Source organism: Convolutriloba macropyga, chromosome 6 (genome assembly GCF_964194025.1).
Source record: "Convolutriloba macropyga chromosome 6, txConMacr16.3, whole genome shotgun sequence".
NCBI classification, from domain to species: Eukaryota; Metazoa; Xenacoelomorpha; order Acoela; family Convolutidae; genus Convolutriloba; species Convolutriloba macropyga.
In genome coordinates this window covers 8,814,621-8,840,883 of record NC_134473.1, presented here as the reverse complement: position 1 = coordinate 8,840,883, position 26,263 = coordinate 8,814,621, and the positions used below count along the sequence as shown (strand labels likewise).

The window sequence follows — 26,263 nt, the reverse complement described above, 5'->3', positions numbered from 1 at the left end:
AATAAAAATTTTTGAAAACAAATGTCTGTCATCGAAAACTAACCCGCACTGAAATGCAGCCCTTATTTAGGTTAATTTATGCCTCTTTAGAAACCAATGAGACCTCTCATTAGTGATACTAAGTGATAAGACAGCAGAAATGGCAATACGAACGGCACAAAACCGGATATTCACTGATAATTTTTGACGAAAATTAGTGGCAAATTAGAAAAATCATGAGTTGACCGTTGATGTATTGCAAAGAACGATAAAAACAAGTTAAAAATAGAAATTTTAAATATTAATGACAGTGATAACTTCCCTGTCTAGCCAATAGTGTCACCTTTTAGAAATAAAATTATGACTCTAAATTAAATAGCGGACAGGAAAAACTATAGCAGGTTGCACTATCAGAAGAAAAAAGCAAAAAGAACGAAAAGCGCCGAAAGTAGCTTGCAATTGTTCAATTCCTTTTAACGAAACCAACATAAAAATAATATCAATTAAATCGATAGCCAGCCACAACAGCTAAAAAATGTTTTGGATCATAAATTTTACCAAATGCTAGAAGTTTTTCACGAAGAATACAAAACCTTAAATACAAATTGCGTCCATAATGGCAAAATGTTAGAAATTATTTCAAATATATATATATATATATATATATATATATTATATATATATATATATATATATATATATATATATATATATATATAAGCGTATTATTTTCGTCATATAGTTTTAAATGCTTCAAAATCACCTAATTTTAGTTTAGACAACTGAGACCAACGCCTTTAACTAAAAATATTGAGTTTAAGTAAAGAAACTGGTTCGAAAACGCCGCTTGTGATGACAAATCGCGTGCATAGGGAAAATTTCTCACATCCTTTTTACCTCTTTTAAATTAAGTGAATACAAATGCAACCACTCTATTTTTTCTGATCTTTTGGCTTGTTCATCTTTTTGAACCAAACATTTTGTTTTCACCCATTTCACTTTCTGTTTTAAGTGCACTCCAAAAAAACTACCGTTTAAAACAGATTTCCGGAAATTACAACAAAAAGCCGTCTATGCCAAAACGTTTAACTCCTCTAAAAAACTAATACCTACCAAAAGCACTCATGAGAAATGAAAATAATTGTAGTAGAGTAATGCAAAAATAAGCTCTTATAAAACACTTGAAGTGAGAGAAATTTTTTTATTTCACAATTCCACATAAGGACAGGGTATTTTTCCTTTGTTGAAAAAGAGTACTGAAATGCGCTCAAATCAACGGGAAAGCCATAATGGTCTAAAAACTTATCTAAAATTATTTAAAAAACGGAAAAACGCAAAAATTTTGATGATTGGTATACAATTTCTCGATGCTTTGATATTTCTCAACAAATATAAAGTTTAATACCGGCAAAACTGGAATCATTTCGTATTAGAAACAACCATTATTTTTTGAAGTCTTAAAAACCCACTTTAAGTCAGTAAAAGAAATAATCGGTGAAAAATCTCTAATAAATTTCTACTAAAAGTGAGCAAAATAACGTAAACACCTTCAAGATAGCATTTTAAATACAAAAAACTTTCAAGCCTCTACCGAAACAACGCACAAAGTAATAAAGTATCATAATCAAACCTCTTAACTAACCTCTTAAGCCCATATGAACAAAAAAATCTCAATCAGATTTTTTTTCACACGTCAATTTCTTGCTTCTCCGAAACATTATTATGAACGAAAAACCACTATTTTGCTTCGCTTTTCAATTTTGGTCAGCAACCAAACCACTCCAAATTTTTCTCACGCATTTCTTTTCATGCTTCAAAACTCACTCAAATAAAATTTATTAGACTTCTGCAATACTCCTCTTCGAAAAATTCAGCACACGAATACGATTGATGAGGCTGCTCAAGAGTCTCAGCTGAACCGAAAAATCACTTCCTGGTTCTCGAGCTTTACGCCAGCCTGGTTTTTCACTGAAATCGATGGACTAATAATATCACCAAAATAATAAGTCGCTCGGTCGTTTTAAAGGACAGTAATTTTAACTTCGATTTGATTTGATTAACTTAAGGTAAAACCTAAGGTATAAACTATATCCCATCTCATACTGAAGGTTGTAAGTCTTCAGTCAGTGTAATTTATGTTGCTAGTTTTTTATAGGAAAGCTCAACTAACTTAGAAAACTTTGCTATTTTACAATCTAGCTACTTAAACTTGACAAAGACTAAAAATGATCAAGAATCATTTGATAGTCAGTTTGAAAACCAACTGATTTTGGTACCAGTTTCTTAAGGTTCTCAAAACAATATGGTTTCACTATTTAAATTAAAATGTAAAAGCAAATAATCCGGTAAATATCATCTATACATCATCATAACTCGTTGCTGATTGGTTAATCAAATAGAATTTGAGGTCAATATTTACACTTTAAACGTCAAATTACTGCATTATTCGCTTTTGTTGATATAAGCACGGATTGTTGTTACGTTTTACTAGATGCATTAAAAATATGACATTTGAACATAAACAAATAACTAAGAGTTCACAAATTTAATATATAAGGAAATATAGCTATAAGAAATATATGAAAATTTGCACTTTTGCACTAAATGAGTGTTAGTAGCCACACTTGCTGGTCCAATGCAAAAGCCTTCGCGGGATTCATGCGTAGTTTAGAGGTTAACTTAACCATGTGATAAGAGCGTTGGTTGCTGAGGCTATCCATTCAAAAAATCGAGGGGGGGGAGGGCTGGTCATGCAGTCCCAACTCGTAAAACTCTCAATTTCAGTCATTTGTGAGTTTTGAAGATAATTCTTGCTGTCTGATTGCTCTGGTTGCTCATTTGAATTGGCGCCAAAGTCGCCGGCCTTGTTTTCGATCTCGGAACACCATCGTAGAGTACTGGCACTAACTTCACGACTGACCGGTTCAGCTCTCCTTTTGCCGTGTTCACTCTTGCTGATCGCACAACACCGTTGTTGTCAGTGAAGAATTCAGTGGTTCGTCCCAGTTTTAACTCACACTGTTTCAAAGAATCATCTACAAGCCATACCTACTCGCCTTCTCTAAGCTGTCGTACATCTCTCAGGAGATTTTCACGAGTCCACCTTTTTCAGGTCATGTCGGCATGTGCTTGAGCCTGTTTGAATGGTTTTTTCAGATCCTGGTAACGATTAGTGAATGGCATGAATGGAGCACTTGCGTTTTCTTGTCCTAGCAAGAAATGATTGGGCGTGTGTGCTGTCAAGTCTTCAGGATCGTCACTTATTGCTGTCAGGGGTCTTGCGTTGAGAGTTTGTTTCACAAGGCACATTGTTGTGCTAAGCGCCTCTTCGGTGAGGCTTTTGTTGTCATAGACTGCAGTCTTGGCTTTGTTGCAGCTTCAAACTTGTCTCTCCCAAACTCCAACAAGATGTGGCGCTCCACGTGCGTTGAATTTCCAAACGATGTTTTTCTGGGCTAAGTCACTCGCAATCTCAGCTTTGTCGTTCCGTTGTCATTGATGATGGTGTTGATGTAGCCACGTCTTTGAAATGAATCTTGTCACTGCAGCTAGCCATGACTCGGCGTCTAATGACTGCGCAACTTCGATGTGTACTGCACTGGCTTTTAGGAAAGAGAAAAGACAACATCACTTCTTCAGTGAGCGTCTCGGGAACGTGAGCTCAAAGGGTCCAAAATAATCAACTCCAGTGTGAGATAATGGGACCACATGTTCATCAAGTCATTCTCGTGGTAAGTCTGCCATCAGTGGATGAGTTGGGTTGGCGTTTCTATATCGGAATTTGACATATCTCGACTTGATTTTCCCTAATGCACTTCCTAACCCAATTTTCCAGAATTCTTGTTGGAGAATTTTTCTCACACACTCCGTGCCTTTGTGCAAATTGTCACAATGCGTTCTCTCTAACAGTAGTTGTACGACTGGATGTTTTGCTCTCAATATTGGATGCTTTAGGTTGTAAGCAAGATTCGAATGCTTCAGTCGACCTTTCAGTCAAATTGTACCATCCTGTTCTATGAAGGGTAATAATTTTGCAATGTTGAATTTTTTCGTGATTTCTCTGCTGTTATCGACTTCGAAATATTCGGGAAGCTTTCGTTTTGAACGAATCGAAACAAAATTTGCTCTGCTTGGTGGATCTCATCTGCTTTGAGAGATACCTTCTGCTTCTTCTTGGACCTCATGCAATAGGCATTGAATTTTCTTGATCGGTTTAAAATGCTGTATCGTCTCCAGTCAAATGGTTGATCCATTTTTGTCTCCGTTGCGCCGGTACTAATAGCTTGCTGAGGCTTTTGTTTACTTGGCACCATGCTGTAGGCCTTTTGTCATAAGTCTGAAGCCATGTCGGACCGTTTAACCACAAAGAGTCCCTAAGGTCTTCGATCGACATTCCTCTGGTGCCGATATCCGCTGGGTGTTCTACACTTTTTACATGTCTGCATTGATCCATTAGAGGTTTCTAATACTTCCGCAGCTCTGTTCGCGACGAACACTTATTGTTTCTTGTGTAAGAACTTGACTGGCTCATTTTCTCTGCCATTTTCACCATGAAATATCCTATTGCAACGGCGTCGACATAGCGTCAATTGACATAGCGTCATCAGCATTATCAATTGACATAGCGTCATCAGCATTGCAAATTGCTGGGATACGTTTTCTGTCGTGAAGAATCAATTTCTCAACTGACTGCAAGATATGCTTTCGGTTGAAGGCATGACTTTGAAAGATGTTAAGCTCCTTATGTTTATGAAGTTGAGTCTTTGTTGTGTCTCTGGGGCCCTCTTCTTCGTTTATAGGAGTCTTTACTCCTCAAATCCGTTAGGAAGTTTTTATTGGTTTAACTTTCTCATCAATCTTAAGGTGAGGTTTGCTTGCAATATTGTTCAGTTTCCTCCCCAATGTTTCTCAGCTGTTAAATGGGGCACAAGGGTACTTCATACCGGTTAGAGACTGGCATTTTCTTCTGTTGCTGAACATAGTCCAGTTGACGTGGTTCGTCAAACCAAAGAGTCTCCGGATGCACCAGATCGGGTTTTTCAACCATCTCGGAGATGATTGAGCAGTGTATCTGCTATTCTGTTAACTCCCTTGTGTTCTCTGTTGGATGACTTTGTTCTGTATAGAATCAATGCCTTCTGGAATGATTTTCATGTCTTCGTCGAGTTCTCAATTGCTTCATTGAGATTCTCTGGCTGTTTCTGGTTCCTTTTGAACAGCTTTGTCTTGTTTGGTAACAACGGTTTGTTCTAGCTGAGTTTTCAGATCTTGCTTTTGATTATGAAAGGAATCTGATTGACTTTGTTGTTTTTGCAGCTCTTTCGTTGAAAACGCACTTTCCAAATCTCTTGAATCAATCATTTGCTGATCGGAATTTATCTGATTGTGATCCGGGTTTAGTTTGACTCAGTTCGCACGTTGAGGTTTGCTCAGCTACCGCTGGTTGTTTACTGCTTTCAGAATCTGTCCTCAACTGCTTGTGGTATTCTTTAAGTGTTGCCTGGAAACATTTAATTGGGACACGTTGTTCTTCAACTACTTCATGACTGACAATTGGAGCTACTGGAGTTAGACATTTATCACTCTTCCGTTCTCTGCTCTTATAAGTTGCTGCATCTTTTGGCCGTACGGGTTCCTTCGTGAACATGTCTGTAACTCTTTGAACCCCTGGAAACAAAGTTTGTCCATTTTCCGACAAACTTCTTTGTTTGGTCTTGAACTTTTGTAATCTTCTCCGTGCTTTACTGCTTAGTTGAAGACATTCTGGTCTTTTTTCAATTACACGACTGCGGTCAGTTTGAAGAATCGATATCTCTTCCTCTAAGTGAGCAGACATCTGAGCCATTTTCTAGTTTGTCCTCTGCAATTCCGTTCTCACTGAGTTACATTTCCCATTTGTCTCGAGGCTGTTGCTGATTTCCCTTTCGATCCGGTGTTGATCGTGGAAATCGCTGGAGTGTTTTCCTCCAATGTTTCCGTTGACGTTCACGTAACTCATCACGTTTCTGGCGGGCTGTTGCCAGATCCTGATCCAGACGACTTCGTTCAGTTAATCGCTTGTACACCTTGCGGTTAAGAGTCATTAATTCTGTTGCGTTGTTTTCACCCATGTGTGACTATGAAGGTGCTTGAATGCAACGTTCAAGTATTATCCACACTATTTCGTTAGTTCTTTGCTTGTCAAGATTGTCCAAACCAATGCCCGTGTTTTTATTGTCAGGGTCCTGTTGCCCTGATTGGTCTCCCAATTTGAATCGAAGGTTCGTTGCTGTCGTATTGTTGTTCGTGTCCGGTTGCTGTCGTCCGGGTCGGCATACCAAATGCTGCGGCTGCTCAAGAATCTCAGCGGAACCGAAAAATCACAGCCTGTTTCTCGAGCTTTACGCCGGCCTGGTTCTGCACTGAATTCGATTGACTATTAGAATCGCCGAAACAGTTAGACGCTTGGTCGTATTAAAGGACTGTAACTTTAACGTTTGATTTGATTTGATTGAAGTTAAGAAAACCCTTAGTGATAAACTAAATCGAATGTCGTACTGACTGTTGTAGGGCTTGAGTCAGTGTTAGTAAAATTGCTAACTTCTTATAAGAAAGCTCAGCTAACTTAGAAAACTTTGCTATTTCACAATCTAGCAACTTAAACTTGACAGAGACTAAAGATGATCAAGAATCAAATTATAGTCAATTTGAAAACCAACTGATCTTGGTGGCGGTTTCTTAAGGTTCTAAATAAAATAATGTTTCAATATTCAAATAAATATGTAAAAGTTCATAATACGGTAAATATCATCTTTAACATCATCATTACTCCTTCCTGGTTGGTTAGTCATGTGGAGTGTTTTATGTCAATGTTTATGCTGTAAATGTCAAATTACTGCAATATTTGTTTTTGTTTACTTGAGTAATTGCTTTCAGTTTCAAAAGTTAATTTATGCTCATTGATGTGTTTTGCTTATGATTTTGAAGTAGCGTCAACAACAATCCAAATACTTGGAATGCTTGAGATATTGAAAGAGCAGAAATACATTTCATATTTTTTGAATTGCAAAAAGAGAGAGCATCAATACAATCCAAAATCTTTGGATTAAAAAAAACAGTTTTCAATAGTCACCTGCACCTTTCAAACGGGCTGTTGTATAGACCATATTTTTTGTGGTCAGTTCAGTTCTTGTTCAAAATTAGCGTGAAAATTTTGACTTGCCTAGGCTATTTTTTTTCTCATTGTGCTCCAAGTGCTTTTAAGCTGCAGGTGCTCAACAGAATCAGCATCCAAAACGAAATCAAAATGTGGAAACCATACGTTTATTGTTAGTCCTTAACAGGAGCTCCTGCGGAATAAGCTGTCATGAAACATCTAAATTTCAGGAAGCGAGATAAAGACGTGAAGTTTGATTTTTCATAGATATGTTTTAATTTTTTTCAAACAATTTTCAATCAACCGAAACTCAGCGGTGTTTTTTGAGGTATCTTCTGGAGTCTAAACAGGCATTTACTTGGCTTTAAAAAGCTTTTTCAGAATGCTCTTACATTAGGTGCTTTTTTTCAATGCTCACTCAAATGAGTTTTGAGGATATTTCTGTACTTTTGGTAATTTTGTGACAATTTTTATCCCGGTTGATTTTGATCCTATCGTCGAATGCAGTTTGCTTCACGTTAGCTGATTTTGCCGCTTTTTTGGCATTTTGCTTGAAATCTTCTTAACTTCTTTAGGCTTGTTTCACTTATTGCCCATTTTGCTCGAAGTGCGTCTGAGCAGAAGCTGCTCAGCAGAACAATATAAACTGAACGAACGGATTTATTTTAAAAACTGAAATCATATCGAACGGAATAAACCCATAACGTCATATGTCAGATGGCCGCAATTAGTCTAGCACATGTATCTTCTCATTAAAAAAGAGGATGTCCAACTAAAAAATTACATCGAAAAAGTTCTCACTTTAATTAAGTTTGTGGAATTATTTATTTGCTGTTCTTTTAATCCCAATCAGGTTAATGCAAATCAATGGCAACTTTTTTACGAGTAATCCGCCAGTTTTTTTCAGCTGCAATCTTTTTAGCTGAGCGTAGCTGATTTGAGGTTTTCTTGATTTTGTACAACTCGAACAGGAGTGATGGTTTTCTTGAGATTTTTCAACCTCAACCACAAGTAATATGGGATCAAGTGGTGTGTTGCTGGGCGAGGATTTTTGCTCTTGTTCGGCTTTGAGTGAATGACTCATTGATTCTTTAAAGAGTGGTGCAATTTCTTTGTATTTTTATTGCAGCTACATATGCAACTCCCATAAGTGATATTGCAGTATTTTTTTAACAGCCTGATAATCTTTTTCAAGCCCAAAATGGGCTCACTTTCACAATTAATTTTGACTTTGGCAGAAGTTTGTATGTTTTTAATTTTAGAATATGAGTCTTGTAATTAGTGTAAATGTGAAAGACTTTTTTAATAAATGAGCCATTACGTTTATCTGTATTATATGAGGTGTTTTTTTACAAATGCTTTCATTTGGAATTTGATCTGAATGTTTTCCAGTCCAATTTTTCTCAGCGGTTGTTTTCTTTTGCCAAAATAATTCTCTCTGCGCACCATCAGTGCTTTGAATGTCGTGTGAACGGAGTTTTTTTACAGATTTTCTGGTCTTAAGTTTTTTGAGATTCACTGAATGATTGATAGGTAACTGTTATCTTTACGATAAACGGTTTTCTTCTCAACTCTTTAGTGTTACCATTCCGTAAGTTTAGTTTGCTTTGTTCTGACTGGAATTTTTCTACTTTCTTTTTATTTGAACTGTTTTGTTATGAAAGCAAGGCCAAATCGTTTTCTGAATTTTTGAAGCTGAATATTGAATTGTACTTGTTTTTGCACTTAAAATTTTTGGTTCAACTTCTTTCAAAGTTACGGAGGTAGCATGTTGATCCTTTCTTCCTTTTAAATCGTGTCCCTAGCTTCCAAATTCTAGTTTCGTGCACTTTTTTTATTCGGATTTCTAAATGCTGAGTTTGCACATGGTTTTCATTTATTCGCTCTGCATTCGTGATTTCTTACAAAAAATAAGAGAGTAGTGCTTTCCTTTCAATGACTTTTTTCTCACCTTCTTTTGTTTTCTGTTGATTTTATTTACTCAAATGCAGTTCTCTGAACTTGTGTTGTTTTGACTTTTATAAAAGATTGTTGTGTCAGTATTGACTGATTTTTTCTTGCAACTTTTTTTTGACAGGATTTGGTAATAATTCATTTGCCGCTGTCTTTTGATCGGTTTTCGTTGCTTTTTTCCTACTGATTTTACACTGTACTGTAGTGTTTTGAGCAATGATATATCTAACAGGAAACAACAATATGTAAGTTTTTTCAGAATGCTCCTACGTTAACTGCTTTTTTCCAATGATCTCTCACTTCGTCGAATAAAAGTTTGTTTCGCTTTACCTCATTTAGTCGCTTTTTCGACATTTTGCTTAAAATCTTCTTTCATTTTTCGTTCATTCTGCTCCAAGTGTTATTAACAGCAGCAGCTCAGCAGAACCATCTAAACTGATATATTAATAAATTGAGATATTTATTAAAGAACACGAAGATATTTATTAAAGAACACATCTAAACTGAGATATTTATTAAAGAACACGAAATCAAAAACGGTGCGGGATAAACCGATGAAGTCAGTTTCAGATCAGTGCTAATTGAACATTGTTCTCATAAGTCTTAGTTACCATCTCTTATGCTTATTGGTATCACTACTCGCGCCTGTATCCTCTTATTAAAGATCAGAAAGTATGTCTAACTTTGAATTGAATTAAAAGTGTTTGCACTTTAATAATATTTTTATAGCTGCGAAGCTGTAAGCTGAGCGTAGCTATATTGCGGTGCTCTTGGTTTTTTTTTGTTTCGTCGTCTGACGCTTCATTTTCGTTTTACATTTGTTCTAGAACATTCTGTCTCGTCACTGCTTAAATGGCTTTTTCGCGCTTGATTTCACGCTTTCTGCGTGACCTAAATTGCGGTTATTCAGAAACAGAATCTGTTCCTAAAACAAATTTGATTGTAAGAAAACAGATTGTATGGTCCGACAGCCGAGTGGTTAAGGCGACTGGCTGTTAATCCGGAGATCGCCGGTTCGAGACGCTACAGGGAAAATTTTTTTGCACCCAAAAACAACCTCCTTTGAAATAAACTTGTAAGTTTTATAGGTGGCGGCGATAACTATTATCAACTCACTTCTGTATCTTTTTCCATCTGTATTTTACAGCACGCAAGTCTATTTCGCAGCTATTCCGGCAATCTTTGTACAAAATCATTTTTTTTGGTTTTTCAATCTGAATTCGGGCTGTGGGAATCAACGGTTGCTATTTGACGGCCATGTGCCGGGTATGTTTGATTGTTTCTGGGGAAACAATGCCAGCTCAAGAGAACCGATTACGAAAAATGACAATAGGAACTTGTGAAAATTAAATATGGTATACTAAAATAGAGAAGTAAGAATATGAAAGATGTAAAATTGTTGTCTAATTGTGAAATAAGTTAGATTTCATTTAGAGAAGCTGAAAAAACTTTAGGCTGTTGAAGTTCGTATTGAATAGTTTAAAGTGTTACATACGTTTTAATAATTGTCTGAACAATTTTTCTGGATCGTGATTGACAGTTGATTGTACTTCCTTTTTGGCAAATAAAACTTCCTACAGGTGTTGATGATTTGTAACTTCTTTGTTGCATACCGTTTATTTTAAAATGAATTACGTTTATCTGAAACCACTATGAGCAGTTACTGAAAAATAACGAAACTTTAAAATTTTTAATTGGTCTTTATTTTGAAAAATTTTGAGCATGCGCAGATATTACCCTGCGTCATTTTTTTGGAACGGAATTTGGCATTGTTAGTCTTTTGCCAAATGTACAGAATGGAATTACTGGAATAACAATTAGCTGAGTCTTTCCCAACCTAACTGTGTTTCCGTCGATTTTCTCCAGAAGTGGTCTGACTTCGATCCCTTCAGGGTATGCTAAGTCAGCTGGTGTCGTCCGGTGAGAGATGGTGACACATTTGGCACCAGCTGCCAGAGTTTGCATTGCAATATCTTCACCCGAATACGAAGCACCGACAACAAGTATTCTGTCCCCTACAAATAGACTAAATGTTAGATATGATTGAAAATTAGTTGTAACACAACAACTGTTTGGCTTAGATTTTCACTTGAGGCAAACAAAGGAATATATATTTCTAATTCCAAACGTTTTTAATCTGTGATCGACAGTTCAAACTTTTTACTTTTGTAGTTTTAGCATTAACATGGTTTGGCTTTTGAATGGCAAGATATTGAAGTTGAGGTTTCGTTTGAGTTTTAGACAGAACTTGTGGTCAATGTATGCGACAGGTTAATTAATTACCCTCAAACGAAGTTTTCAGCACTTATATTAGTCATGTTGTCTTTTATGCGATTTTTCGCCTGACCAATTTTCCGTCTGACCCATTTATCTTTTTGTTCTCATAAACCGGTACCGCTCGGAGGGAATTTAGTTCTCTAAGAGCCTTTTAGCTTACTAGACTCTATGTATGCGATTCACCGAAACGCTTTTGGAGACATAACGTCATGGTGTGAAGGGCTGTTCTTAGAGTTCAGCCCTCCTCCCCCCTTCATCCCCTTATCCCCAATTTCACCTCCCCACTTAGCACCCCCTGCTCATCGTTCCACCCGTAACCCAGCAGGCTCGAACCCCCGCGTCGCGCTCCCCCACTGCTCTTCAATTAAACTAAAGCGTGCCTCTGAGCCGTAGCCACCCGCTCGCCAGTCGTTTGAGAGCAATTCGCCCGACTTTAGTTGGTTATGCTTAAACTTATTTTTCTCGGTTATATTTCAATTTTGTTTAATGCCAGCAATAATGCGTAGCCATTTTGTTTTTGCGAGCAGTGATTTATTTGATATATTGGTAGCATGCACTGTCCATACAAAAAATTTCGTCGCCTTAAGTTTTGAAGTTACTTAAACCTTTTACATGCGGTTTTCCCTGTGCAGCAATTCTGGCAAAACACTCAACATTTTTCTCAGAAGCGGTTACAAAGTTATTAGAATAATATTTTGAATATTATTCAGAAGCCTACAAATTTTGTAGGCTTCTGGTGCTTTCTTACTTGATGGTGAACTGCGCAATATCTGAAGTTAAAATAATTTTTTAATCTGTTATCGATTTTCTTGAGTCTGGTACTGTCTGGCAAATCAGTCGAATCTGACCATTTTCTTTATCTCAAGAAATTTTGTTGGAATCAGGCGCCTTAATTTTTCTAAAAGATTAAATATGCACCAAGCATTGATTACACTAAACGTCAGCAAAATTGAAAACTCGTTTTTATAAAATTTGAATGTTGTCGCATTTTCTGTAGAGTTATATGGGACAGTTTTATGTGTTGTCAATTTGACGATAAAAGTCACACCGCGTTTGTAAAAAGGGCGCTGAAAAGAGGGTATTTTTTGTGGTGTTGAAGGTTCTAAATTTTTCAAATGTCAGTGAGAAATCGGCTTTAAAATAATTTGCTACTGATTTTTGTTTTTACTGTTTTTGCTTGATATTTTGCCAATGTTATTAAAATGTACATATGTTCTAATGAAGCATTCTTGCTGTTGTTCAGATCCCTCATGTTTCCAGCCAATTGTTTCTCAAGACTTTGGGTCTCATTCTAATCATAATATAGAATTGAATTTCTTTGTGGAAGTAATCATAGTATTTTTGCTATTTTATTGTGCAATCTATCAGATGACTAACCTTATTGACATTCGCGTGAACAATTGAAAATTTTTGTTATCATATTTTAGTTTTTGTGTTTTTGCCGTAATTATATTATTTTGTTATCAGGTGACTGATTTAATCGGTTTTTGTCTCATGAAAAATCGTTGATATTTCTTCTGGTTGAAGTTTATAGCTAATGATTTTATGGACTCTGACACTTCTTTGTGAAAATTGTCGATTTTTCCAGTTTTGCTAGAATTTTTTCTGTTTTTTGCTCTTTTTAACGACAGGTCTGACAGGTTTAATGATGCACAAGGGAATTGAATGGTTTCAGTGTTCTTTGATAGTTTTAATGACTTTAACGCTCGCTATTTGACAATTAATTACAAATTAATGCGTTTCGCCCGTGTTTGTTGGTTTTCTGTTTTGTCATAGCCTCTATCCATGACTGGTCTCATCTGCCTTTAATGCGGTGAAATTGTGTGTTTAATGAATTTAGTTTGTTGTTAATGTTATTTTAATGTTCACATTTGTTTTCAAAGAGATTTCGTGAATTTTTAAATGTCTGTGTTGTTTTATTTGTCACTTTTTTCCGTATTGGTTTTAATTAAAAGTTTTTTTAAGCATTTATTGATAGATAAGGGTTTTTCTTATGAATTAAAAATATGGATATGTGTTTAAAATACTTGGTCTCTAGCTTTTTAAAGCGTAAATGAAATTTCGATTTCGCTTGATTTCTCATTTTTATCCTTTTTGCCATTTTGCCTCATTGTTCTTTGCTCAAATTTGGATTATGCTTCATAAATATGCTTTCTATGACCATTATTTTTTAGCATGTCGTTTAAGATTTTGATTATTTCAACAGTGCTATTTTTCTTTTAAGGATATTGGGTTGTTATGTTTGGATTTTTCTCTTGTTGTTTTGTTTATTTCCGAGTATATGAGAGCATATGTATATGAGAACCCCTTCCGTGGGTTTCTATCGAGGATGATAGGGCAGTCGTTTAGTTTATAAAATTCTCTCCATTGTAATTCGCTGGCTTTGTAATGTTTTTTAAGTTCGCTCTACACTTTCTTCACAGATTCTATTTTAAATTTGTTTTCAAGTTTTAAAACTGTAGCAATTTTACCCTTGAATATTTTGTCTCTCTTTGTTTTTCATGGTTTTTATTACTTAAGCGAGTTGGGACTGGCAATTAATATATCGTTTAATTTTACCTTTGTACCGTGCGGCATCGATGAAGTATTTGGAGTGAATTATTCTCCCTGGGAACGTATCTTGTCCTGGGTAAGTGACCTCATTTGGGTAGTTGAAATGACCAGTCGCCACTATGACATAATCGAAGGGCTCAACTACTTTTACCTCTTGTGTCTTCAAGTCTTTAATGGTCATGTGGAACTTGTTCTCCTCCTCTACATAATAAACTTTGTCGACCCAAACTTGGAATTGGATGTTTTTGAGGAGTTCGTACTTTTCGGCATAGTCGTTCAAGTACTTGAGTAGGTACGAGCGATCCGGGTAACAAGGCTTGCCAGTTGCGTTTGGATCATTGAGATGAAACAGGTGCTCTGGTAGTTCAATTGCGAATTTGGGGTTGTTTATGAGGAGATTGTAGTACATGCCAGAGTGTGCCTCCAATCCATCTTCCTCGATTCCCTCTTTTCCTCTGGAAAGCATGCATTGCGAGAGCAAAATTTGTGTTTCTGTTTTTGGTCATCTATATACAAGGTTTAGTAGTACTGTAATAAAGAACAGTACAAACCTCTAATGTTACCTGTAATTGATTTTGCCGTCCTCATCGAGGAGTACTCTATGAAGAAAAGATAAAGAACATTTTAACTTCAGAACTTGTTCAATTTTGTTAGTAGTAGTTTTCTTATTCAAGTGGAATCTTTTTGAGTGAAGTTGTCTGCTTGTGCTTGATATAGCAATTTTTCTTAGTCCTGTTAAAGCTAGCGGAAAATTTGATCGATATAATTCAGTGATGACTGAACATTTGCATTTTTTATCGAATTTTTAATAGCAGCCATCATATTCTCAGCCAAGCATTATTGGGCTCCAGTTCTGTTTCACTTGGGCAAAGAAAAAATTTGTTCTGCTTTACCTATTTTTTAAAATTTTGCGTGAAAACTCTCTGACTTCTCTAAGGTAGTTTTTTCTTCTTTCATATTGCTCAAAGAGATTTTGAGCTGCAGTTATTCAGTAAAGTAATCAAAAATGAACAGCGTTGACATCGAAAACTAAATCAAAACTAGAAACAGGATAAACCAATAAAGCCAATTATCTATGTATTTGAACGTTTTTATAAGTCGTCTTTTTACCACTATTCTCATTAGAAATCTGGAGTACGACTAAATACCGAATACAAACAGAAGAGGACTCACTTTAACATTTTTTTTGAATTACTGTCAGTTTTTTGTGTCCTTATTTAAATTCCAGTCGGTTTATGAGAAGCAATGGCGACTGTTTTCCGGTAGCCTGCTTGATATGTTTAATTTGTGTAGCAAATTGCAAAAATTTCAAACCTGAATAATAAGTATTATTGCACTTAAGTTATATAGAACGAGGAGACCAGGTTGTTAGGTTTTTGATTTATTTTTCTTTTGTTGTTGGGTTTGATGTTATGCTTTATTAGGTGTTAATATGTAAAATTTTTGAGTTTTTTTCAGATAATATATTTGCTAAAGTGTTTTTTAAAGTTTTCCAAAATGTTTTTTTTAATTTGGATAGTTGCTTGATGTAGAGAAGATTGACAAAGCATTTTTTGAGCTCACCATTGTTTTCTGGCTGACTTGAATAACAATTGTTATGTATTTTTGTACGTTTTGATAACAGCCGTCATATATTCCAAACTTCGGTTTTCGGGTTCACAATTCAGTTTGTGTCATTTTTCCCTTACTTCATATAGAATGAGAAAATACTGTTAGGCCGGAAATTCGGTTTTTTTCGCATGCGGCAATTTGATTTTTGTATTTAATGATTTACTCGTTTTTTTCCTAAAGGATCATTGATCCTTCGTCATTTTCGTCAAATTTTGTGTTCATTTAAATTTTTTTGAATCGTATTTCAGATTTTTTTCTTGCTATGTATCTCGGTTCGTTTTATTTTTCTATCTTGTTTTGCGTTTTACACAAGTGATAACTTTGAGTAAATAATTTATTCTAACAAATTTAACCATTAGATTGAATGCGGTCAAGGTCGAAGGGCAATTTAGGAGAAAGGAGATGCATCGATAAAGCCCGTTCATTCGGCCATAATTCATTAGGATATCTGAGCTCTCTATAGTTTTTGCTGGCTGGCATTTGTATTAATCTTAATAGCGTGTAGTTTGAAAACTAATTAATTATAGTTGTGAAATGTAATTGAAATTGCTCAAGAGTTTAGAACTCTTTTAATAAGGGAGCAGAACATTTAAATTAGTGAAAACGTGCTTTTTTCAGCATCGAGATAATTTTCTTCAATAATAATCAATAATTTGAATTTTTTCACTTTTTTTGAAGATCTAATAATCTGATGACAAATTGGAATTTTGCATTAACAGTTGCTCCATTTTTTTACATTACTCTCTGATTCTCCCTTTCACGTAACATTCTTTCGTAGTTTGGGAGGTCGTTTATTGATTTTGGTTCGACAGAACAGGGCCTAAAATGGAATGTTTCTAAGAATTCAGATTTTACCTTCTGGCGATATTGTCTGTATAAAACTCTCTTCGAAAGTCGAAAACTTATTTTCTCTCAGCGTACCTGAAATTCCAAATGCCACCAATTGAGTCGTATCTTTCATAGCAGATCACTTCATAACTCGACTCATCCAAAGTTTGGAGAGATCGCAAGGTTGTCACACCCGAAGGGCCAGCGCCGATTATGCAGATCCTTTTCTTCATCTTTTCAATCCGTTCCTCCTGCCTAATTAAGCCTTGGATTCTAAAACAGCTTTCGTTTGTGAGTCTATGACTCTTGATGTACAATGGTGTACTACGAAAGTGAAGAAGGAACTCAGTTAAGTTGCTACATTTATCAAAAAATTTCCTTTTGTCTCTTGACATTCATTTTTGGTTGAATTAGAGGTAAGTCTACTTAGACAGAATCGCTTAATTTACAGCCGGTATTTTTTAATAACACTACAGGTCCATTGTTTACAATTTACTCCTGCTGGCCGAGAATTGGCTAAAAGGAGGCGTTAACGAATACGAAACCAAGCCTAACTTCTTTGCTTCTTATTAAACAAATATTAATCTTTCGTCATAGCTGCGAAGCTCTAATCTGAGCTGAGCTGTATTGGTGTTGTCATGTCTTCGTGTTCATATTTTTTTTAAAATTAAATTGGGCGCGAAGGTGAAGTATATTGTTTTCGTAACCATTTTTCCATAAATTTAAAGTAGTGACCTCAATGAAAACAGGTTTTGTTCTTTTGTGTTCATGCTGAGAGCATCACGCTAAAAGGCATATGTTTAACTGTATTAGGGAGGTGATGCTGCAAAGAAGCTTGCGGTAATTGTTCGAATTTGAGTATGTACGGTGAAAAATGAACTTGTAATGCGTTCACATAGGGCTGGCGAAATGTTGAATTAAAAAATATATGTGCATATTAAATGTTGGTAATTGATTGTTTTTGAAGTCATTTCTATCTTCAGTTTTTGACTGACCTTATTCGACAAACTGACTTAAGAACTTTACTGTTTCAGTTTGATTTAAGCAGATTATTTCAATTAGACTAAAATAATTAAAAGACTCAAAATGACTAAAAGAATTTGATGACACTTCGGTTTTTGATGTTGTCTAAGAGGTTATTTAAGACTTAAGTTATATTTCTAAGGTTGTTTTTATACCGTTTCGAAGGTATTTGGTAGTTAAAGGGAGTTTTACGCTAATTTGAAGGTTTTTCAACTAATTCTCCGCTTTTAAGGCTTATTTTAGCGATTTCTGTCACACCCGTATTATTGTATTGTATTGCATTGCTTTTACTTGTCACTAAATGTAAGCTGAATGCTCTTGAGTAGATTCTGTAAATTTGTTCTAAATTTCCTGCTTTTTCGCTTTTATTTTTCACAATTGGAGACGTTTTGGTTTTTTTTGGCCTGTGCAATTTTGTGTAAGCAACTAAATTGTCTTGAGTACCTGAAATATTGTTTCCTTTTGTATTTGTACTTGTACAAAGTGAAAAATTAATTGACATTTTTTTATATTACTTCAGTTAAATTTTGTTTTTCTTTTCAATTAAGATAGTCTTCTCTCTTCTTTGATGCTCACTGCGATCAGAAACTAGAAATTGGATAGGCTGATTTTTTGGCGAAGCTATCTTTGAGTATTTTCCGGAACTCTTCAGGCTATGCTTATTTATCGATAATTTTTTGGAGTGTTTTTAAAACAGGATGTAGAAGTCAATGCCGCACGTAAAAATCAAGCGTTTAGGTCAAACAGCCGAACGAATTGAGAAGAGAGAGAGAGAGAGAGAGAGAGAGAGAGAGAGAGCGAACGAGCGAGAGAAATTTTTGTTCTTATGTCGTTTTTGAGAGCGACCAAAGTAGGTGTGAAAAAATTGTCGTGAAGCGAGTGAAATACTTTGATCATGTGCGGTTCTTTTGGAAGCGCTTTTTAGTTTTAACTTCACTTTTTTAGGTTAAATGGTTTTTTGACCAAAGTAACAAGTAACTATACGTTTTGGGAGCATTTTTGACAATCTTAATCATATATGATTGTTTTGCAATCTTGAGCTATTTTTGTGACTTCGCCGTCTTAAACGCTTTTTTAGTGGTTTTTGTCCTTTTTTATGTTTTCAGTATCTGGGTTTCCATGTTTGGTTGGGATTAGCTTGGTTGGTTTTTGTGGCCTTTTGATTACGAAAATATTAATTAGTTTTTTTAAGAACCTTGAATAGTCTTCATGTTTTACTGTTTAGTTAGATTTGTTCGCGAGTTTATGTTATTAAATGGAAATAATTTAAGGTTTAATGCACATATTTTCATAAACTAAAATAATCATTTCTGCAGTTTTTTCGAAGTTTTTGTTGCTACCGTTTTATGTGTTTTTCAATGCGTTTGGGTGTTACCTAGGTGCTTAATAAATCAGCAGGAACTGCTTCTTAAGTAGTGTTGGGAACAGTAATTGAAAGTTTTCAATTTTCAGAGTTTATTATTATAAAATTTCAATTTTTTTTATTTTGTTTTTCTAAATATTTCTTGTTGCTCGATTTTTTAGAGATGTATCTTCTGTTGTACTTTATCTATTGATAATCAGTTGTTGAACTGAATCAATTTAAAGCTGAGAATTTATCAGATACAATTTTTTAAGTCGCTTTACCTTTTGATCACATTTTTCGTATTACATAAGTCACGATGGTAACGCTTGGCTTCTGACTTTCCTCACTCAGTGCTTCAACTGAATGGATTTTCAATTCTTTTATGCATTGAATTACGCAATATATTGAATGTAGTCAAAGGCAACAGAGCAAAATCAAAAACGGGATAAACCGATAAAGCCCGGTCATTAAGTCATAGTGCATTAGGTGATCAAAGTTCATTAGAGCGACTGCTAGCTGACATCAGTATTAAGCTTGATAGCTTTCAGTTTAGAAGCTGAATTAAGTATAGTTTAAGAATCTAACTGAAACTGCACCCCAAGTTAGATCACTTTTTGACAGTAAAAATGAAACAGCGAAAAAATTCGGTCAATTTCTATCTCCTTTTTTTTGTTTCAATCCCAATGTGTGTCATCGGCGGCTATTTTCCGGTAAATTGTTGTTAGCTATGTATTGATTTTGGTGTGCTCCTCCATTAAAAAGTGCGGTGATTGCACTCAAATTTATTTGAAGAATATCTTCCAGTTAGTTCTAATTTTTTTGTAAATTATCGAAAATTTTACCAATAGAGATCGGTCTCCCGCGCAGTTTAATCGGCCTTATTGTTCCGACCCTCTTGAGGGGGGAGGAACTATATACTCAACTGGGTTTTTTTTTGTTCCGTGAATTTTCGCCGCTCGATATATTCATCGTAGAGAGTTGAGACTGGTATCATTAGAAAGCTCGTCCAGCGTAGAATATGGAATTGAAAAGATTTTTTTAATTTTCGTTTTCTACAGGGAGTTATCGAGGCTTAAACTTCTGAGAAAAGAAGAGTGAATTCACGTTGTTTTTATTCACATTTTCCGGAATTTTTGCCTAAATTTTCGTCAATTTTGCTAAAATTTGTTATAATTTTTAAGAATAGTGTCGTTGATTTTATTTTTGAAGACGAACAAGCCTTTTTGATTGTTTTGATTTAATTTTTTGGTCAAAAAATCTGGATAAACATTTCAAAATTTAGCCTTTTTCATCAACAACAGCACGAAATAAGCTACTTTAGTCCACTTTGATTAAATTTGCCTACAGTACACCCCCAAACAACACTCATACAATCTTTGTAGACTCAGAGGGGGGCTATTTCTACTTCAGAGTCCGCAGAGAGTGCCTTGTAGTTAAAACTTTGCCGTTTTTTGCTAACTTTACTCGTTGATTATCAAAAATGCAAAATTTATTTTGAGTTTCAACTCAGAAATTATCTATATCTACAACATTTGAAAAATCAATTGTTCTTAACGGACAATAAGTATTAACAGGGGTAGTTTTGGGCCATTCTTGGACTGTTACAATCCAAAAAAAAATCGGGTTGTAATCAGTCGGTCTTTTTTTTTTAAAAAAGACTTTTTTTTTAATAATAAAGAACAGAACATATCAAATCAAAGCTCAGGAGTGATAGGTCCAACCAATTCGCTTGCTAAACAGCTCCAGGCTAATGCATTTATTTTTTAATTGAAAGTTTATGGTCGTTTCTTTTTTAAAAATAATTGACTTTTCAATAAATAATGGCTTAATTAACTTTTCCTCTATTTTTTTCTTAATTTGTTCAACTTCCAGCTTAGTGTCAGCAAAAAAAGACTGCTTCTTCTTTCTACTGAGTTAACATTTATTCTCGGTTGCAGTTTTAAGTCTGAAATTATTGTTTTCTGGCTTTGATACTACAAGATTTTAGATTTTTGTTTGTTTTGATATTTGCCAGTTTTTCACGTTTTCTAATTTTGTCACATTATCACATTATTGACAGTTCTCATGTCACCTTATTAGCATTCAAATTAAAGCACAATTGAACATATTAAAGTCCTGAAAGATATAAATCATCGTTTTAATGGCCTCGACGCCTCTTTCTTGAAGAAATCAATTGAATTTTTTAATTTTGTCTTAACTGTCATTTATACTTTGTCGTTTCGGTCGTATGAAATTTCCTGTAGAGTGATAGCTTTCATTGGCTTTTCATGGAAAAATAGAAAAACCAATATTCTGATATTAGCAGATAGCTGATGGCTTTTACGACTTTCAAACCCATCGTTTTCCAAAATTAAAAAAAGAACTTTTTTAACTTCGCAATTTTGTTCTTTTTATGTTTCTTTTTGTTACCTAATCTCGTTAGTTGATTACAGGTCAAATATGACATTATGGGTGTCAAGGGAATAAAAGGGATTTGTGTCCCAAAATCTTTTTTTTAAAGATTTTGTTATGACCTTACTGGCTTCGACACCGCTTTTTCACAAAAAAAAATAAATTAATTTGATTTTTGTCATATTTGACGTTCTTTTTGTAGATGCAAGAAATATTCTGGATAATTACAGGTCTCGAGGGTTTCCTTTTCATGAAAAAACGACGATATTTAAATAGCTCTTTTTGTAATTAATGCCTTTCATGACATTGAATGTAATTTTGTTTCGAAAAAAAAAATTAAAAGTATTACATACTTTAGCACTTCGCTTTTTTGTCTACTTGTTACCTAGTCTTACTAATGAATGGCCACGTACTACATTATAGCTGTTTGAAGAAGGCGCAATCAAATATATTTTGAGTGCCAAAATTTGGCTTGACGGTTTTGACAGCGTTTTCTGGCAAGTTTCAATTGAAATTTTGTTTGTTCTTTGTTGTTCTTTTTAGCCGCTCTAAAAAATGAATAAGGTCAGGTCCTAATGCCCTTCTATAGAAGCAGTGATAATCGCAAATTTGTGGTAATATTAATTTATTCCTAATGGTATTTATTACTTTGAAGTTAATTGTTTCAAAAAAATAAGTTAATTTTTTTTACTTTTCTGTTTTTGTTCTTTTTTGTATAATTGTTACCAAACCTTTTTATGGACTGGTCGCATATGTTTTCTGGTGATTTATAAGTTATTTTTGTTTAGTTTCAGGTTTGTCTGACGGTATGTTGACTTTGTTATTAAATTTAGTTTTTAAGAGGGACATAAATTTTTTGATGTAATTAATGTTTGTTGTTGTTGTTGTTTGATTTTGCTGTTCGTTTTGACTCGCTTTCTTAATATTGACATATTACAGCAATCTAATGCATCAATTTTTACTCCACTGAGTTATTTGTTTTGGAGGTTATCTTATCGTTCATACAGAATTTTTCGAAAAAGACTTGGGCTTTTTGGGGATTCGCAAAAAATAATTTTTGGGTTTTTCTATCTGTTCCTCATTTGGTAGACAATTATGCCAAAATTGTGGATGGGCGGGGTCGGAACCTTATGTGCCATTGCACATTACCGAGCCGCCTTGTTAATATATATGCCACATTTGGTACAGCGCACGATGTAGTTCTGTACGCAGACCCTGGAGATTTTAAAACAACAGCAAATTAGAATTCTCAAAATTGACAACAAAAACCTTTGATGCTTGCAGTGATTGGTCTAGGAAAAAGAACGCGACTATTTGAAACAACATTTCACACGATTTTACAGAAATGTGTATGGGCTGCAGAAAGTTTTCAGGACCACTCAAATGATAAATGTATTAAGTTATTGCGTTATACTAGGAGTTAATGTGGTGTTAGTTTTTAAAACAACTAAGTTACCAGCAATGAGAAAATCTTCATGCGAATGAAATAGCGCAGGAAACGTAAGAAAAGAAAAACATGGGTCAGTTGGCAAAACATGCCCCGGAATTCGTTGTTTGGCATGAGAAATGTGAATGTGTGATTTGATGAACTTTGATTTTGATAATAATAAACGAATGCACGTTAAGACTTATCGTATCCAGTCTTTTGTTATACCAGTGACCTATAGAAACAGACGGACGAAGATCGGAAGCTAGAACAACTGATATCGGACGAAATAAATACATAACTATGCAATGGTATAGTAAACTGACGCGACGGAAAATCTGCCCTCGCTATAAGTGTTTTCCTATGACTATCTTAAAACATGCAAAATTACCGATTCCTACTACGTCCCGCGGTGTCCATAAATGAGGCAAAATAGGCTGTTTAGGATACCATATGACGGTCATTGGAATTCTATGACAAATTTAACGAATAAAATATGCGTGCTTTATTTGCACTAGATATATAAACTCATTTGAACAGCGCAACATTGAAACACACAGCATTTAAAGAAAAAGGACAAAATTTTACGTAAGTTGTACGGAAAATTGCATGACAAAGTCCAAACTTGCCATCGTGGAATAATAATGTATGTGGCTTTCTCATAAAATTTTTTTGCAGTTAACGCTTAAAGGATGACCTCATCTCCAGGTAAAGTTTTGTTGTAGTTTTTGCACTTGTACGTCATAAATAGAAACTGATAAACTAGTAGTAATGATTAGTTGATCTATTGATTTTTAAAATTTTTTTATTCTTGCAAAGATATTCCTTAAGAAGTTCTGAGGTTTCAACCTGTTTTGCTTCTCTCGTCACGTGCATTTAGTACTTTCTATGGTTAAAGGACTAAAAGCGCGGATGCAACGCTCCTTGTTTCTAACAAATGCTAAAACTCCTAAAAATGGATTGACTGTACCCAAGATTTTTTTCAACTGCTTTTCTATTTGTTGTATTTTGTATAATGCTTTATTTTTTATAGTCAGCAATTTTTTAAAGATTTTGTAGAATTTTGACTCTCTTTATTTCACACGTTGTTCTAAAGTGTTTTTTTTTCTGTATTTTAAGAACTTTAGTCCTAAAGCTACTGATGGTAACGGTGACGCAAAAGCTGATTTTCGTTTAAGTTTATCAACTGACAGATTTTACTTTTTGTCTTCTGAAGAAGAATAAACTTTTAAAGCCCGAGGGTAAAATTAAGCTGCTTTTAGAGAGTGTTAGACAAAGATTTGAAAACAATATTTTCCAAAAATTTTAATTTTGAAATCTTTATCTGGACAAAAGTTTGTTCAAAATGGTTCAGCTAATCTGTAGGCGATTTTTCCGTACCCTTTGCAATCTGGACTCTATGCAATATAGCCTACAAAAGACGCTTAAATATAACTCCTCGATCTCCTGACTCTAAAATTTGGCCCCATCTCCTTGCTTTGAGAGTAATTCGTTTTTCAGTTGAATATGTCTTAATTGTTAGATTTTTACGTTATACGTGCTTTGGGGCGCTTGGTATTTTTTTGCGCTAACTAGGTACAATTTGCCCTAGTAAACTTTGTCGAATTTGTCGCTGTTTTCCTCCACTATACCTGCTATCAACGTATCAGAGATACCTGAAGGAAAGCCTAATTGACAAGTGGGAGACCAATTGCAGACTACTTTTCATAAGAGTGATCTTGAGTGATTTTAAACATATTAGAGGCGATTGATTCAGTTTCGTATGAACGGATTATTTATCCTGTTAATTGAATCTTAAACTATTTGCTGCGTAAAAAATTTTTCGGTTTTTTCTTCACCTTTTTTATTCGTATTCGACATCTAAATAAGATCTATGTTGCCCTCGCTGAAAAAACTGCCTGTGCTACCGGGGCTCCAGCACTGCATTGGTGTATAGTGCGCAGCAGTGAAGTTTCAAATAATTTTTGTTCTTGATTCATTTGAAAATGCGTCGTTTTGTTGCATTTTGTGTGTATACCAGAATAATATATTGAATTTTTTTGTGTACATACCAGAGGAAGTCTTGCGTTGGAAAAGATGTTAACTGTTATTTGAACAATATGTCGATTAGGTTGACTGGAGTAACCAGTGATGTCTTTTTCGCGATTCGCTTCGATCTTCAATTACTATTTCTTATTATTCGAAAGTAATCGGGTTTATTGTTTATCTTCGATTTTCCTTTATGCTCTTTTCGAACGCAATCTAGATTTCAGCTTCAATTTAAACACTTGTTTTAGGGCTAATGCCGCAGATTAGTTACTTCTGTGTAATTTTGTCGAATAAGGTTAAAGTCTGCTGCTAATCTGGCGCCTGCGACTTCTAACTGTGCAAATTTACAAAAACATCGACTTCAAAATCAGAAAGTGTCTTCTGACCATAAATAGTCCCGGAGACGTCAATTTTATACTCCGTTCATCCGTTGACTTCTTAACTATCAACTTTGACGTGTCGGGTTTTATCCTCAGATCTCAGTGAGTGGGTCTCAAGCTTAGTTCGATAGCATTTAGTTTGAAGCTTAATAACGTTCCATCCTCAGCAAGTCTATTTGTCCTTAACATTAGAGATCACTATCGGAAATTGATCACTTGAGTTGATGTATTATCAGGGATTAGAAGAGTAAGGCTTGTTTCATTGCAATCGTGTGAATAAAATCTTTACATAATTTTGTATGACACAAGATGGCGGCGTGTTGCAGTTGAAAAGACTTTTATCGATCAATGTTTGTGTGATACTGAAAGCTGCTGCTGCTACCTCAATTTCAGCTGCTCCGCCCATCTTTTTTACATATAATTATTTCCTTTGTTTTTTTGTAATTATCATTGGTTTTGAACCTTGATCAGGCCTTTCGAGATCTTGCACGATTAACAATCTTTCTTGAAAATCTTATGACGGAGAAATTTTGTCCCGGAAAATCTTATAACTTTAAATTTTTTAGCGTGTGAGATTTGATAAATTGGAATTTTTGCCCTGTAAGAATTTGTAAACCAATTTCTCGAATATGTGGGAACGTTTTGCCTTTTAGAGCTGCAAAGCTGTAGAGCTGAGTGAAGCTATATGGCAATCCAAGAATCAATTTTTTTTACAATCCAAGAATTGGATTGTATTGGTGCGCTGTCGTTTTTTACGACTCGAAGAGGAGTATTGGCGGAGCATCTTTTTCATGTTTTTGTTGTTATTGTAGCTGTCGCACAGAGTTGCAATTCGCAGGTAATTTTGGCGGGATACAGGGGCTTATTGCAGTTTCAACTGGTATCCTAGTTGCATTTGTATCATAATAATAATAGTTATATTAGTAGTAGTGTGTGACTGCCTATCCACAACTTGCTTGTGGTGCGGTGACCTTTCTGCATCTACGCCGTGGTGAATGACATGCGGTCCCCGGGTCAGGGGGACCAGTAGGGGCATCGTCAACAAAAGGGGAAAGGGGCAAGGAACACGGATTCTTCTGCAGTGTGGTCCACTAGGACTGATGGAGTAGCCATTTGGGTACCTCTACTGGTCTTTCCCACAGGTCAATTAATTTCAGGTCCGTGGTGTTCTTACTGCAGTTTAAAATGTGATTTACGTCATGTGGTGCTACATCACACTTGGGGCAGTGGTTATCAGCTTTGTCACAGATTCCACTCAAGTAAAAGTTCAGCAGGGTACAGTATCCAGTTGTTCTCAGTTGTGCTAGTCGGATACGTCGAATTCGTAGCAGCGT

General features: G+C 35.1%; 4 protein-coding genes across 5 annotated transcripts in view; 1 reads left to right on the top strand and 3 right to left on the bottom strand.

The window, feature by feature from the left end:
• Positions 1 to 24,872, bottom strand: part of LOC142340745 (trimethylamine monooxygenase-like) — a 30,086-nt gene extending 5,214 nt beyond the window's left edge. Inside the window, exons 1-4 of the mRNA XM_075391445.1 lie at positions 24,573 to 24,872; positions 16,430 to 16,609; positions 13,904 to 14,352; positions 10,905 to 11,082 (exon numbers count right to left, since the gene is read on the bottom strand). Coding sequence (XP_075247560.1) covers positions 10,905 to 11,082; positions 13,904 to 14,352; positions 16,430 to 16,569 — 767 coding nt within the window. The 5' untranslated portion in view covers positions 16,570 to 16,609; positions 24,573 to 24,872. The remainder of the gene's footprint in view (positions 1 to 10,904; positions 11,083 to 13,903; positions 14,353 to 16,429; positions 16,610 to 24,572) is intronic.
• Positions 1 to 26,263, top strand: part of LOC142341466 (bromodomain-containing protein 1-like) — a 284,999-nt gene that overhangs the window by 61,941 nt on the left and 196,795 nt on the right. The gene's annotated exons all lie outside the window — the stretch shown is intronic.
• Positions 1 to 26,263, bottom strand: part of LOC142341467 (tetratricopeptide repeat protein 7B-like) — a 571,721-nt gene that overhangs the window by 533,306 nt on the left and 12,152 nt on the right. The window lies entirely within an intron of this gene.
• Positions 1 to 26,263, bottom strand: part of LOC142341468 (TAR DNA-binding protein 43-like) — a 333,593-nt gene that overhangs the window by 295,180 nt on the left and 12,150 nt on the right. The gene's annotated exons all lie outside the window — the stretch shown is intronic.